The 14,871-nt window shown below is 38.1% G+C and overlaps 1 protein-coding gene across 1 annotated transcript in view; it reads left to right on the plus strand.

The window, feature by feature from the left end:
- The window catches only part of ABCB7 (ATP binding cassette subfamily B member 7), a 33,619-nt gene extending 19,621 nt beyond the window's left edge, over positions 1 to 13,998 (plus strand). Inside the window, exons 9-15 of the mRNA XM_085324265.1 lie at positions 921 to 1,078; positions 1,609 to 1,772; positions 1,951 to 2,080; positions 2,519 to 2,690; positions 6,611 to 6,714; positions 8,323 to 8,430; positions 11,161 to 13,998. Of these exons, the coding sequence (XP_085180391.1) occupies positions 921 to 1,078; positions 1,609 to 1,772; positions 1,951 to 2,080; positions 2,519 to 2,690; positions 6,611 to 6,714; positions 8,323 to 8,430; positions 11,161 to 11,379 (1,055 nt within the window). The 3' untranslated portion in view covers positions 11,380 to 13,998. The remainder of the gene's footprint in view (positions 1 to 920; positions 1,079 to 1,608; positions 1,773 to 1,950; positions 2,081 to 2,518; positions 2,691 to 6,610; positions 6,715 to 8,322; positions 8,431 to 11,160) is intronic.
- Positions 13,999 to 14,871: the final 873 nt, after the last annotated feature.

The following is a 14,871-nucleotide window of genomic DNA, read 5'->3' on the forward strand; positions in this document are numbered from 1 at the left end:
TACTGCCTAACGCAAAGGCTGCTTGTTTAGAAGACAAGCTTGTAGGCGACCGCAGTATCGGGACGGGGCCCAGCTAAAGGGAGGCAGTTCAGAGTAACAGCAGTGATACTGAAGCCCTCTGTTAGCATCCAGATGCGTTTGAAGGATGCGTAGTTTTTATCATGGCTCTTGCATCTGCGTTTGCTTTGTTAAGAGACGCTAGACAGGCAGGAGCGAACGGGTAAGTCCATAGATGCAATTTATGGCATTCCTTAACAAAATTTAGAACGACCCTTAAGCAGGACACTGGAAATGTGGTTTTAAATCATCTTTCCTGACCTGTTTCAGCTGACCTGGCTCGGCACTTGCCTTTAGCTAGTGTGTCGCGTCCCAAAGTGTTTCTTGATCAAGATATTTGATGTTAAGCTGCCCAGAGGTTCTCACGATATGTCTTAGCAACTCTATTTTATACAGTATTGGAAGCTTCTCTCTTGCTTATGACACATCCTTGCATTTGGATTTGTCTATAGTTGTTCTTAAGATTCAAAATCGTCTTTCCTACTTGCTTGTTTTTGTGTATTATTTCCTTYCTTTCCCCAGGCTTCTAGCTTACTAAGGACCTTTTATGTTTATCGCTCAGTGGAGTTCTGCAATTTTGCAATATGGTATTTTCTGTGAATTTCCTCATATGCTGCTCATCTTATTTTTCAGGTGCTATTTTATCTTTATTAATGAAATCCATACAAATATTGCTATTCCTTTCAGGCACCTTCCTAGCTAAAATCTGATCCTCTAGGAATTTATTTCATTTCCTGTTTAAACGTTTGGRTTTAGAAATGGGATAACAGAAACTAAGTTTAGTTTTTCAAACCATTTTTGTGCTTCCTGAGAGGACTTACCCTTCAAGTCTGCTTTTTCTTCCCCATTTATTTTGTCTTAAGGGAGCCTGTCTGTTGGAGACCTYGTGATGGTCAACGGATTGCTGTTCCAGCTTTCTCTACCCCTAAACTTCTTGGGAACAGTGTACAGAGAGACAAGACAAGCACTTATAGATATGAATACCTTGTTTACACTTCTCAGCGTAGATACCAGAATCAAAGTAAGTAACTTAYTCTCCTTACAGTATCTGGATATCTAATAGGGCTGTTGTGTAGCGCTGCTGTCGTTTCACCCTGTTTGATACCGTTCAGATTTAACTTCTGTTCAAGAAAGGGGTACTGTGTAAGGAATGCTGTTCTGCGTCCTCTTAAGTGCGGTTAGTGCAAGAGCTGCTGCTTTTTTCTTGCCGAGTGAGGGTAAAAGTTGCTTCACGGAAGCTGTGTTTGTACTGAGACTTTTATTTAAGCATTCATGCCTTGTGCTTAAATTTTTATTTGTAATTAATGATGCAGAATTTATTACTGCAGAAGTTGTGAAGCGGAATGTTTACAGCAGAAATTTTTGCCTCCTTTGGGGGAAAAGGATGAATAAACCAATTTTACCTGTGTGGCTGATCATGATTATTTTCAACATATCCAAGCTAGAGTGTCAATTTGCCTTTTTCTGAGTTAGGAAATAGATTGTTTAGCTTGTTGAACTGCTTGAAATACTTTCTGGGCAGCATATAAAGTGGCACTCTTCTTTTAATAGGACAAAGAGCTGGCTCCACCCCTGCAGATCACACCACAGACTGCTGCCATCGCCTTTGATAATGTGCATTTTGAATACCTTGAGGGGCAGAAAGTCCTTGCTGGAGTATCTTTTGAAGTCCCTGCAGGAAAGAAAGTGGCCATTGTAGGAGGTAGTGGGTCAGGGTGGGTAAATGGACTACATGCCAGAATTCTGCATCATTGATTGGCGTTTTTTTWAAATGAATTTGTTCTTGTGTTTTGCTTTTTATTACTTTTGTCTGTGACATCAATGTTTTGACTGGAGATTTACAAATGATAAGCTAAGAATTTAATGTTGGCCTCAATTCTCTTTCCGTTTCAGGAAAAGCACAATTGTGAGATTATTATTTCGTTTCTATGAACCTCAGAAAGGAAACATTTATGTTGCCGGACAGAACATACAAGATGTCAGTTTGGAAAGCCTGAGAAAGGCAATAGGAGTTGTACCCCAGGTATAATATATTTCACTCTCCCCAAATAGCYGCTTGTAATGGTAATTCTTGATATTCCAACACTGTAGTTCAATAATATCACTGYGTTAAGACTGGCTTTTTATCTAGTGTCTTTGAAATACTTAATTTCCTCATGTGCATCATGTAGATCCGATTCTTGATGTGTGTTCAGCCTCTTAAAGCTGGAGGCTGTTTCTCGTGAAGTGATTGACCTTTATAGTTGATTACTACCTTTGAGTTGTCATATATACTTTTACAGTTTTSCTATTTATTTAGGACAGAAGGAAATGTCTTCTTCCCATTTGGGGAGAAATGAAATATCCCAGATGTGGGGAAAATACAAGCTATTTTGTATTGGTTTCTTCCAAGGGTTGGGGACAGAGCTTTTGAATTAGTATTCATAATTTCTTGTTTAAAATGTTCTTTCTATAAATGTAGGATGCTGTTCTCTTCCATAATACTATCTATTACAATCTACTCTATGGCAATATCAGTGCAACACCGGAAGAGGTGTATGCAGTAGCGAAGTTGGCAGGAATCCACGATGCTATTCTTCGAATGCCTAATGGTTACAACACACAAGTTGGTGAACGAGGACTCAAGCTCTCAGGTGCGTCCTTAAATGCAAATGTTCTTCACATCTGTTCTGCTAGCTCAGTTTGCATAGTTTGTTCATCAGTTAGACTTACTTTTAGCTCATTTTATTAAAATTTAGCCCTGCATTTATGTTATAAGGCAACTGTAGTTTAAGGCAACCATAATCTACAAGATACTTGAGATRTATTTTCAGGGGGGAGTGTTAAATGAGATGATATCTAAGCACATAGATGCATCTAAATAAAAATAGTTTTACTGTAATATATTGGGGTTGTAGAGTATATGTGAATAAATTGGGGACTCTGTGTGCTTTGCATGTATGATGGTGTAGACTTGCCTGTGCATAGACCTTCTGAATTTGAGTTGTTACGTCTAGACTTCTAGCATYTGAAATCTAGATTTTTGGTTTTGTAGTAAATAATACTCTGGGATATGTTGTTGCTGCATGCTAATTTACTAATTCTAGGTCCTTTTCATAATAAAAGTGCCTTCAAGTCTTGTCATTCTGAATTGTGTGGGTTTTTAAACAAACACACACACACAAGCTACTGCAGCCTATCTACAAGCTGTAGATTTATATAAAGCAACCTTAATGTTGAAATCAAAAAAGCCTGAGTTTAGATTTTCCAAGTTCCTGCGTATTCAAATTGGCACCCTATCTAGTGCAGGACAGTTATGCCACTTTACAGATAGCATCATGGCATTAGCCAAGCTCCCCCATGTCACATCAGCCTTTTGGCAGCATTTTTTACAAAATTTCGGTTTACGCCTTCTCTCCAGATATCTGTGTCTACCCTCACGGGTCTCATGACTCCTCCTTCCATGTATATTAAAATTGCATACACCTCATTTATTTTTAGGTGATGCTTGAAAGCAGATACTCTTCTTGAGGCAGAGTTAAGGGAATGATAATGTAAAATAAGATCATTTGGGAATTGGGAAATGTCTAAATCAGTTGTCTTATTCTTTTTATTCTTTAATGGGGGATTTAGGTTTTTGAAAGTATTAAGTTTATCTTTATAATTGTTAGGTAGTAGCTAGATTCCACTGAAACACTTGCAGTCTTAAATCTCTTAAGCTAAAACTACATTGAAAGAAAGCTATTGATGTCTAGCACATGAATGTAACACTAAATGTACATTGAATGAAACACAATCAAAATTCCTATTTCAATTGAAGTACATACTAGGTGCAAAAATATTTTATTTTAGATAAGTCTTTATCCTATCCTCTTACAGAATTTAAAGTTTTAATAGTATTTAATAGCATTTAATTTTTTTTGTGGATGTATCATACAACGCAGAATGGGATAGTCATTTAAGGAGATTTCCCGATTTAATTCAGTGATGGGTTTGGTTTCCGTTTGTGGTGGATATTGTGTGTTCCTCTGGAAACACTTCTCGAGTCAGACTCCTGGACCGGCGCCCGGGAAGGATCCTCCGCTCCATCCTTCCTTGCGCGCTACCGCAGCGATGGCAGGAAGCACTCGCCTAACGCAGTGCTTGGACACAGGTTGCGCTTAGAAAGCGGAGGGAGATGTGGGGTGGTTTTTCCCCCTTTTTCTTTGCCTTAAAAGAGAAAGGGTACGTAAGTCTCTCGCCAGTATAAAGACACCGATGTGAATTTGTAGCAAAGAGCTCAGCGTGTGCCCGTGACATTGGAGTAGCAGCTTCAGTTTCTTTTATTTTTAACAAATTAGACGTCTGTCGGCGGACCATGATGACGAGYGAGCTGAGGCAGTGTTTACAGCCAGGCTACGGGAGCCTCGGGCTAAGGCTCTCGGCGCGTCGGCTCATCTTGGCCTTCCCTGAGTTGATGTTTGAGCCTGTGCCTTCGCGCGCAGGGTCCCCTTTGAGGCGGTGGTTTAGGCTGAAGCGCGAAGCTGAAGCGTCCGCTGACGGCCGTCCGTGCGCGTGAGATTAACACGCTCGTCGGTAACGCGAGGTAGAGCGGCCGGAGGCTGGAAGAGGTGCATCTTTTACGTGCCTGGTGGGGAAGAATGAGGAGGCTTTGGGGACCGTGGCAGGTGCCTCGGAAAGGCAGCGATGGTACTGAGAACTATCTCGAGTCCTGGCCGTGTAAACCAGGGTTTACCCGTGGGGTGCAAGGTGGTAATGTGTGGGGCCAGTAATTGCTGCAGTTCTAGTTTTGGGCCCTTCTCTATGGAAATTTAAATCTGTTGAGAGGAGCAAGTGGTTAATTTAAGCAATAATATGTAAATCGGATCCTCCCTACATGCAGAATTTGCACCCCTGCTATATTAAAGAATCCTTTCTTCCAGTAAAGGAAGAGTTCATATCTTTGAAAATGCACATTATAAAACTGTATTTTAGAAGTGCTGTCTGATATCTTAAAATTGGTGTTTTTGCAATTGCAATTTTGCCTTTTTTTTTTTTTAATTGACTGGCAAGAATCTTAATACAAGCAGAACTCCGTAACTGCAGTATGCCGTGGTGGTGAAGAAGCCTACACCTGTCTCCCTTAGTGTGGTTTGCCTTGCTGGTGTGGTACCAAAAATAACAGGCCTAAGGAAGTCTTTATTGCATTAAGAACGTTATCAATTTAAATAAAATCAAATAAGCTTTTAGTGTAGTTCTTAGTGGTCTCTGTGACTGATTCATCAAGAGTAAATAATTAAAAGTTTGGGCTTTTTCAAGTAGCTGCATTTCAGTGCTGTTTAGTAGATGTCTCCTAGACAAAGCCATAGTGATCGGAAACTCTGATATCTTGCAAGCAAAGCAATTAAAATGCTGCTGTCCTGCACGTGGATGGGAAGAACATGAAACAAGTCTGTATGCTGCAAATGTAAGAAGACCTTGGATTTTTCATATCGGTGCATATCTTTCAAACAAGGATGTTGCCAAGCTGTCAGTTTTGAGCATGCTTTAAAAAGGGGAGAGAGGGAGAGTGTATTAAAATAGATTGAATAAATTGTACAAGTCTAATTTGTACTGAGTTCCACCAAAGATAGTTTAAACTTTGAGCTGCATCAAGATTATCAGCCTCTTAAATGGTTTATTAAAGCATGTTCTCTCTTGATAGGAATGGAACATTAGTAAGAATATAATAGTGTTATATAGAATTTTGAAGAAGTCTTGAATAAAACATAGGAGGGCAAGCGCACAAATGTTAAATGTTTGCGTTGCATACCAAATGTTTAGCAGATTTTGAGTCCTCAAATGCACCTGTTTTCCTGTCTATAAAACTTGTCATAAGTTGTTCTTGGGAGATCAGTTGTCTGTAAGAATTGTAAGTGGTTTCGGGATAGTTTCCTTCCTTCATCTCAACAAACAGCAGGCAATACGTTGCGTAATGAAGATGGTTTTCAGTGCCATATTAATTGTGTTTCTTAATGAAATTCACTTGTTAAAGCTGTTAGTTTTGGGCACTTAATTCAGGTTATAGAGCGGTGGAAAGTTGGATGAATTTCAAGAGGAGACTGGAGAGAGGAGGTGTGTGCGCAAGGTGTGTGAAATAAGAGCACAGCAGTCGCGCAGCCTTGCTTGCTTGCGTGAGAAGACCGGGCGCGCGTGTGCKCTTGCCGTGCGGGACGCAGCTTACAGGGGAGCAGGCGGAAGGGCACGCGCCTGCCTGGTGCGCGGCAAGAGTTACCGTTCCGAGTCGTCGTGGCTGCCTGCACACGTCTCTTGCCTTGTGGCGCACGTGAAATAGTTCGCTCTCTTTTTCGGAAGCGATAAGCAATCTTGAATCACTTTATTTACCTGGTGCAAGAACCTGCGTGGCATCTTACATAACCTATATGTAGACTTGTATCAGTATTAACTATCGTGTATTTTGAAAAGACCATAAAACCCAAACACAATGCGCGCAAACGTAACGAACACAATAATACTGTTGAATTTAGAATATCCTGCAGGTCACGATTGTAACTTTTCTTTTTCATCTCCTTCCCCTTCCCCTCCCCTTATTCAGGAGGAGAAAAGCAAAGAGTTGCAATTGCAAGAGCGATGCTAAAGGAGCCACTTATATTTCTCTATGATGAAGCCACATCATCTTTAGATTCGATTACAGAAGAGGTAAATTGGCAGAAAGAAATATAAAGTTTAAGTGGTGTAATGATATCTGATCCTGGTACTTTTTCCTTGTTATTTCCTTCTCGGAAATAATCCTATTCTTCTTGCCTGATTGCTGTCRTGTGTTTTCTTGATATTGCTGTTAAGTGACCCTATGGCTAATCCCTTTTCCTAAAGGCCAGAGCAAGAGCGCGTCCTCCTTGGGGCAGAGGGAAGAATATCGGTTCTGTTTCTGGGTGCAACTTCTGTTTTACACTCTGAGGTGCAGTTCACCATTAAACATGTGTCTCTTGAAACTATTGCAAATATTTGGCCAAGACGTATGAAGCTTTGCAGTCCACTTTAAAAGGTGTTTAGTTGATATCTAGTATTCACTTAAAAAATAAGACTCATAAATGATTTTGATGTAAAACGAAACAGGAACCCCGTTGTTCATTGTGCAGCATCTTTCTGAGATGCAAATCAGGCAGGCGTAACCTGCAGTGCTGGTGTTAATTTGTATTCCCTTCACAGGAAGGGCTGTGAAACATCAGGGTGTTGTGACATGGATGTCATGACACTACCACAGCAACTGCATCAGGCTTCATCACTGCATCTTTGCTTAAACACAAAACTCTCAACACCGGCAATAATTTCACAACCTAGTGTCATCTAAAACCAGTGCTCTGTGTATGTTGTCTTCACTTATGCAGATTATTGAGCAAATTTACTGACCTGTAATCACTAAATTACTTTCATTTGCCAGATGCAAAGAAGCTGAGGTACATACAGTACATCTGTATAGTACAGCTTTCAAATAATGATTTCCAGCTCCCGACTGTGTGCTCTCATATGACCAGAAATGTTTTGCAGAATTGTGTTAAGAATAATACTTCATTCTTTCACTTTACTGTATTTATTGCAAGTTTCATAAGCAAAGCTGAAGCTTTCACAGTAGAGCTGCATTTTAAAGACAGCAGATAAAAACAAGTCCTTCCCACAAGTATGTTCGCTAATCAGAATGGTTTTTGACAAAGCCTAGCATTTTTTCAGGGAAACAAAATGGGCACTTCACTTAGTATAGGGAGAGCACAGACTCCCAATTAGTGCTGCTTGCATCTGGATGCAGCTTGGGGAGCTGAAAAAGTATACACAAAGTGAGCTGTAGATAAGAAATGATTCCAATTTTTTTAGCTTCGTGTTCCACATTGCCATAGTATTGAGAGGGATATTTTGCATTTAACTTCTGTTCGTTAGGAAAGTCTATTATCATTATTATTTTCAGGTGCCTTAACTGCTTTTGATGCTTCTGAATGCCAAAGGAAATTTTCCTGAAATCAAGTAACACTTCTTTTCTTTCATCCTTTGGGATAGCTGCTTTTTTTTTTTCCCTGTGAATATAAGCTATAAGCTTTTTTGCAATTTTGAAGATGCTGTCAGAGCCATAAGTGGTTCATTCATGAAATTTGTTTACTTCTGTAAATGCTGGTAGCTGTTTCATACATTTCATTCAGTTTTGGAGATGTTTCTCAACAGTCATTTAAAATAATTTAAATATTTCCAGGCAGCATTTTATTTCTTTTCATCCTACCTAGGAATGTGTAAGCATGTGTCTGTAACTTAATCTTACAGAATATTCTGAGTGCCATGAGGGACATGGTGAAGCACCGAACATCAGTCTTCATTGCCCACAGGTTGTCAACAGTAGTTGATGCAGATGAAATCATTGTGCTGGATCAGGTGAGGCTATTGCCCTGTGAAATATAACTTTCACGTAATGTCATTGTAAAGAGTTTGTGTGCACTCTGAAATATTAAAACTCTTACCAAGCTACTGAAAGCTCTACCTTTGGAAATGAACCATGTTTTTTTATTAAAAAAAAAAGGAAAAAACCATCACCAAAGCTTTACTATTTATATATTTCTCTTCTTTGCAATTAATGTTTTATCAGCTGTAGAAACTTTTCTGTGAATCTTTGTGTGTATTATTACTTTGTTYGCATAGTACACTTAATTACATGTATTTCATACGGATTATTACAAATTTCACTTGATGAGCTGGGAATGGYTTACTGTTGCATATTTTAAATTTATTATATGCTCCTATCTGTTTGGGCTCCTAATGTGTTTCCCCAGGTTATGCTTCATTCTCATTATCCAGTGAGTGGCTTTTTCATATGCATCTATTGGTTTCTTCTTTCAGTGGGRAGAGAGGGGACAGCATGCTCTGTTTCCATGCAGATAAAACTGTTGTAGGCTTGTTCAACCTAATTATGTTAGAAATCTGAGTACTATTTCTATTGTAGTTCTACAAAACTGTAATCATTCCCTTCCTGTGCTATATGTCTACACACACACACACACCTTTCAACATTTGATTTATTAACATCACTATTCAGCACTTACCTCATATTCAGTCTGTCCTAAGTCTGTTTTCTTTTGTTAACTATATTTGGCTATAAGCTTAAAATAAGTAAAGGTCCTTAAAATAACTTCATAGTTATTTTTTCTAACTGATATTGCTGAAAGCATAGTGCTGTAATCTGCTGGTAGTAGATGTTAAATTCTGTTCTGTGTTCCTGTATTTTAGTTATTTTTTCTATGCTTGTGACTATAGGTGTGTTTGGTGACTAAAATGTGCACATACAGAAGAAAATAAGTTACTCCCATAGTACATTAAATTATTTAATGGGAAATTAGAACAAAATCTCATGAAATGGTGACATTCCTGGCCATCTTTGCTGTACAAATCTCAGCTTCCTATGAATCTAAAAATTAAGTAGTGCAATAAGTCATAGTCACTCATCTGTAACTATTTTATTCAGTTTTGTTCTGTTTGTTTTTCCTGCTTTTGCTGAAAAATCATTTCTTAAGGTGTATCCTTTATGTAACTCCATGTTACAATATCTTGCAAATGTTTTTAATGTGTTATACAACAATCTGCGAATTTTGTTTTTCAGTGCAAGTTTTCACAGCTTACTAGGAGTGTTTTGTGTTACAGTGCAACTGTTAAAAACACAATCTAAAACTAAGACAGCTAGGGTGCTCACTTTCATGAATGGTTTTAGTGTAAAACATTGTGAATAAGTGAGGTAGCATGGTGCATTGCTTTCTGGTTTCTGACTGCTTCGCGAGGCACCGTTGRCATTTGCTCTGCAGAAAGTTGCCTCTTTTCCCAGCTTGATGAGTGCTGCATTAGCAACCAGTTAAATGAGGATCAGTAATGGGAAAGAGGCAAGAAAAACTGCAACTGTGTTTGCTCGGTGATGTTAAATGTTGCATTGCAATTTCAGCACCTTTGCCCAGGTAAAATCAGAATAGTTGAGTAAACATACTGTATTAACAGTATTGATTTCAGTGCTGCAAAGCTGAACAGAGAAGTTAAATTTCTGGCAACTGTGAAAGTTAAACTTTTCTTAATTTATAAGCCTAGTCTCCACTGCAGTGAACTCTGTAAATTAACCACTTAGCATTTTTAAATAAATTCTACAGTTTTGTTGGCCAACTACATATTTGTTAAGGTTCCACCAGCACGACTACTAATAAAAGTGACAAGACCTAATTTTATTTCCCAGCATGTTCATCAGCAGCAGTCACAAGGAGGTAGATTTAATTGTAGAATTGCTGAATTTGGAACTAATACAAAATCTGTGTAGTTGTCTATGTAATAATGTCTTTTCCCGAAAGAAAGAATAGGTAGAGAATAAATAAATTGTTTTAAGTTGAAGACAGTGGATGTAAATGTCTCTCAAATGAAAAGGACAGGAGTCCCTGTTTYGCAGAATAGTGTTGTTTGGCTATCTAGAGGGTTTGAGTTCTCCCCCCCTTCTTCCTTCCCCTTCTAACAATATGATAGTCAGTAAATCAACATTGTTTTTTCAAAACAGAGCACAGATGAACTGAACTGCTCGCTTAGTTTTCGTGATGGCACTTCTAATGACAGAAGCAACTGAGGTCCCTTCTGAAAACGTATCTTACATTAATTGCTTTTAGAATCTGATTTTAAATGTTTTTGGCTTAACTGCCACAAATCCCTTTGTGTTTTCTTCTTTCAGCTTCCTTCAGTGTAGCTTAAGTATGTTTCTTATCAAGCAGAGATAAATACATGTTTGTCCTGGTACATCCATGTGCCTTTTGCACTAGTAGTTTAACACCTTGATGTCCATAGGTTCTACATTTATTTTAAACAGTTAAACTTTTCATGTTGGTAGGCCTTAAATTTTCTGCAGGTTGAGAAGAGGAATCTAAACTGCTATTTACCTAAGTTTAAGAATACAGCCCCTTGTTTTCCATGCGCAGGGTAACCCAAAATGCAGTGCTCGGTGTTCAGTCTTCCCTGTGCTGCCTCAGCCTTCTCCTCATTCAGAATTGCCGTGAGCCACGCTGTAAAGCCGTGCCCATATGTTGGCAGTGCTAATATTCCTGAAGATCTGGAAATATTGATTGTTGACTTCTTCCACTTCTYTTACAGGGTAAAGTTGTTGAACGTGGTAGACATACAGACCTCCTTGCAAACCCAAACAATCTCTATTACGAGATGTGGCATACGCAGAGCAGCAAAATGCGAAATAGTAATAACAATCAGAAATGGGAAGAGAGAAACAATCAAATGTCCAAAGAAGAGGAAAGGAAGAAACTACAAGAAGAAATTATCAATAGTGTGAAAGGCTGTGGAAACTGTTCTTGCTAAGTGTGATCCTGGATTAATCTTTTATAACAGATTAAAAATGCACAATGTTGCACTGAAGCACAGCTCTTGGTTTTTAACTCATAATTCAAAAACTTCCTGGGTTTTCCAGTTTTTGTTTTTTACCATTTCTCAGAGGAACATAACTTCAACCAAAGAAGTCTCYTTTCTACATCTTTACAAATGCATGACATTCACTGGCATTTGCAAGAGCTGAGTGTTTTCAAAAAAAACCTTTAAAAATACTTCTGACTAACAGTATATTTATGGCAATTTTTAGGTATTGATGAATTCTCCTGGTAGTTGCTTGAGGTGGGTCATTAAATTGTAAACAGATTTGTGCTCAATTTACATTATTTCTCATCATTAATGGCTGATAAAGAAGRCTTATTTTAATTGTAGTTGGGCTAATTTGAACTCATTTGCTAGTGAGGAAGATGCAATTTAAWTTTTTCAGGGGTGCTCTGGTTTGAAATTTTCTTCCTTATGAAACCTAAGAGCAGCCCCAACAAAATATTAGAGACTTCTAGTAGCAAACTAAGTATTGAAATAATCCATCTCACTGCTGCAAAGCACCTGTCATATTGGACTATCCAGGAAGTTGCATTAGTATTCTTTTTAAAASAGAGCTAAAAGTTTTAAGAGCTGACAAAAATCTGAAATTAAAAAATATAGTGTGACTTTACAGAAAACATACAAAATGTGTAAATATTAAGAATTGGAAGCTTTCTCTTAAGTGAAAAAATCAAGAGTTCAGAATTCTGTATCCTCAACATCTGCTTCAAAGTAGAAGTCAAAGCAGAATGAGTCAACGTAGAATGTACTCACCTTGATTTCACTCATGGTCTTAGGGAGCAATTAAGATTCAATAAAGACAACCATAAATTTATATGATGTCATTAATGTATGAGAAATCAACCTGGGTAATGTTGCTCCAATAATCTCACTACTTCAGTAGACAAAATTCCTTCAGTGTCAAGAAACCTCAGTTTCTGTGATTTGCAGGATACCGCAGGTTTGTATGGTTAGGCTTGACCTCTCCAGGGAGATTTCCCATATCTGTTTATCAGTAGTTATGCTGGTATAATTCCTCATTTGATGTATATTTTTAATAAGAAAAAGGATGTCCTTTTTTGATATTTAAAAATAACATTTTTGTGGGGAGTTACAACAGTATAATTACACTGCAGTTATGTTTGTAAATCAGGTGAAGATGTCTTAGTATGGGCACTAGCAAACACTGCATTTGGTGCTTCTGGAAATTTAGCTGCAAATACTGTTGGTTGATGGTTTTTTATTGTTACAGCTTTCTCTGCTGCTGAATATAGCAACAGTAACTTAAGGGAGTTAAGCCTTTATCTTTTCCGCTAGCCATTCATTTTCTCACTACTAAAATGATTAAAGAAAATAAAATCTTACTAATCCTCAGGTAAAAAATTATTTTAACAATAACATCAAATGCAAGGACTTCTGTTTTCATCCTTGGAGCACAGAAGCAAAGTAAAGCCTTGTTAATGTAGTGGCAGTCCAGAATTATTTTAATTTACCATCTTTCTTTTATTTTCATATGTGTCTCTTTTTAAAAAATTTGTAATAGCAGTGTGGTAGATTATACAGGTAAAGTTCTCTGAACTGCTGCAAACAGGTAGCAACAGTTGAAGCCTCTTCCTTTCCTACATTGTGGCTAACAAAAATCAAACAACCCTCCTCCCCCAAGAACTAGTTTTGGAATTAGTCTACCGTTGCATGCAGCAGATAATGTACAAAGGCTGTAAATAGTAATATTTCAATCTTGAATACCTTTTTCCTTTGGCACAAGTTTTGGAGATGTTAGTAGTCTGAAAGATGGAGGAGAGAGTGGGGTTTTCCCCACTCTGAACAGTTGCCAATGTGACAGGGCTTTGAAATTCCAGTGATCGTCTGAAGAGGGAACGAAAACAAGCATCACAGGCTTTTTAAATACTCTGAAACCCCATGAGCCATTTTACTGCCAAATTTGTTTGTGCTTGTGGAGAGGAAGGAGGATTCGGACGGACAAGTGACTATACAAAGCTGGTGTGTGTAATCGCTGAGGACAGATCTTGCAAGTACTCAGAGGTGTGTGAGAAAGGAGCATTTCCAAATGGTAAATATCAGTAACGATCAAAGATCAGTTAAACCTGTAAAAGGTTTGATGGGGCTGCAAGATTCTATCTCTGCTGTCATTTTTTTTATGTCAATCTATATGCTACAGCTTTGGCCAGCTTTAAGCAGACTGGGTGACAAGAAGCACCTCTTAAAGGCATTTTCTAAAAAGAAGGCTCATGTTACCATAGAATATTTATTTTAAAGAATTGTAGCGACTTCTGGGAGATGACTGAGAATTTCCTGTGCCATAGACTTGCTAGATAAACATTCCTGACTTGTTCATGGCTTTATTTGAATTCTCTCTGTGCTTATCCAGCTGCTTACTAGGCACAGGTTATGAAAAATACACTTTACCATTGTAAATTTAGCAGCAGCACACAGTAAATGGGGGTGGGGGGAGGGGGGCAAAGACTTATGTGCTGATGATAGCAAAAAGGTTTTTGCTTGCTTTTGCTCCTCTCCCCTTCCCTTCCCAAATTAAATGGGAAAAGCTTCCTAGAAAACCAGAAAAAGTTYGTGCACAGCTGAAGAGTTGCAAATGAGCAGGATTCTCTGCTGCCACAACCTCCCACTATTCTATCAAACAGATGCAAGAACAAAATACTTAATGTTATGTTTTGCTTGTGAGCAGGCATCTCAAGGAAGCAGAAGCAATACTTTGACTTTTCTGCTTACAAGAAGATAAAAACTTTTCCTCTGGCCTTTTTTTTTTTTTTTTTTTGGTATGCCTTGACTCCAAAAAATCACTATTTTAAGCGGACACTTATGACACCTGCTGACTAGGAGAGTCACAGTTTTGAAGACTTGAATAACATCTGTAGTGCACTGAATCTTGAGACAATATATATGGCATCTCCTTAAAAAGCCTTACAGTTTGTTACAGAGAAATGATTTATTTTGAAGTTCTCTGACAGCCTCTGTGGATCTCAGTGATTGTGCTCTTCTGTAATCTGGAACATCACTTTTTTAAACAGCAGCTTTTCATATTCTTGGAATTTTGCTGGACTTGAGCAGGTTGTTTTTCAAAATTAAAGTCATTACTAATATTATGAAATCACTATTTGTCATTTTGGTTTCAAAAAGCTATTTATTTTTTTCCCAATTTTTTTTAAAGGAAATGTGTATGTCTGTGAAAAGTGGACAGACTTTTTGAGCACAGAATGCGAAAACACAAAACATGCTTTCTTTGGCTCTTCTAACYGCTGAGTTAGCAAACTTGTGGTTTGAGGTTTTTGGTTGGTTGGTTTTGGTTTTCAAAAATGGAAATTCAAAACTTGCTACTTGCAGATGATCTCTCAGTTTACTCTCAGCAGTGCTGTTTATGGATTAGTAATTGCATAAATCTCTTAAAATTCAGATTTGAAATTA

This window comes from Rhea americana, unplaced genomic scaffold (assembly GCF_003343005.1).
Source record: "Rhea americana isolate MKP2758 unplaced genomic scaffold, rheAme1 scaffold_90, whole genome shotgun sequence".
Classification (NCBI taxonomy): Eukaryota; Metazoa; Chordata; class Aves; order Rheiformes; family Rheidae; genus Rhea; species Rhea americana.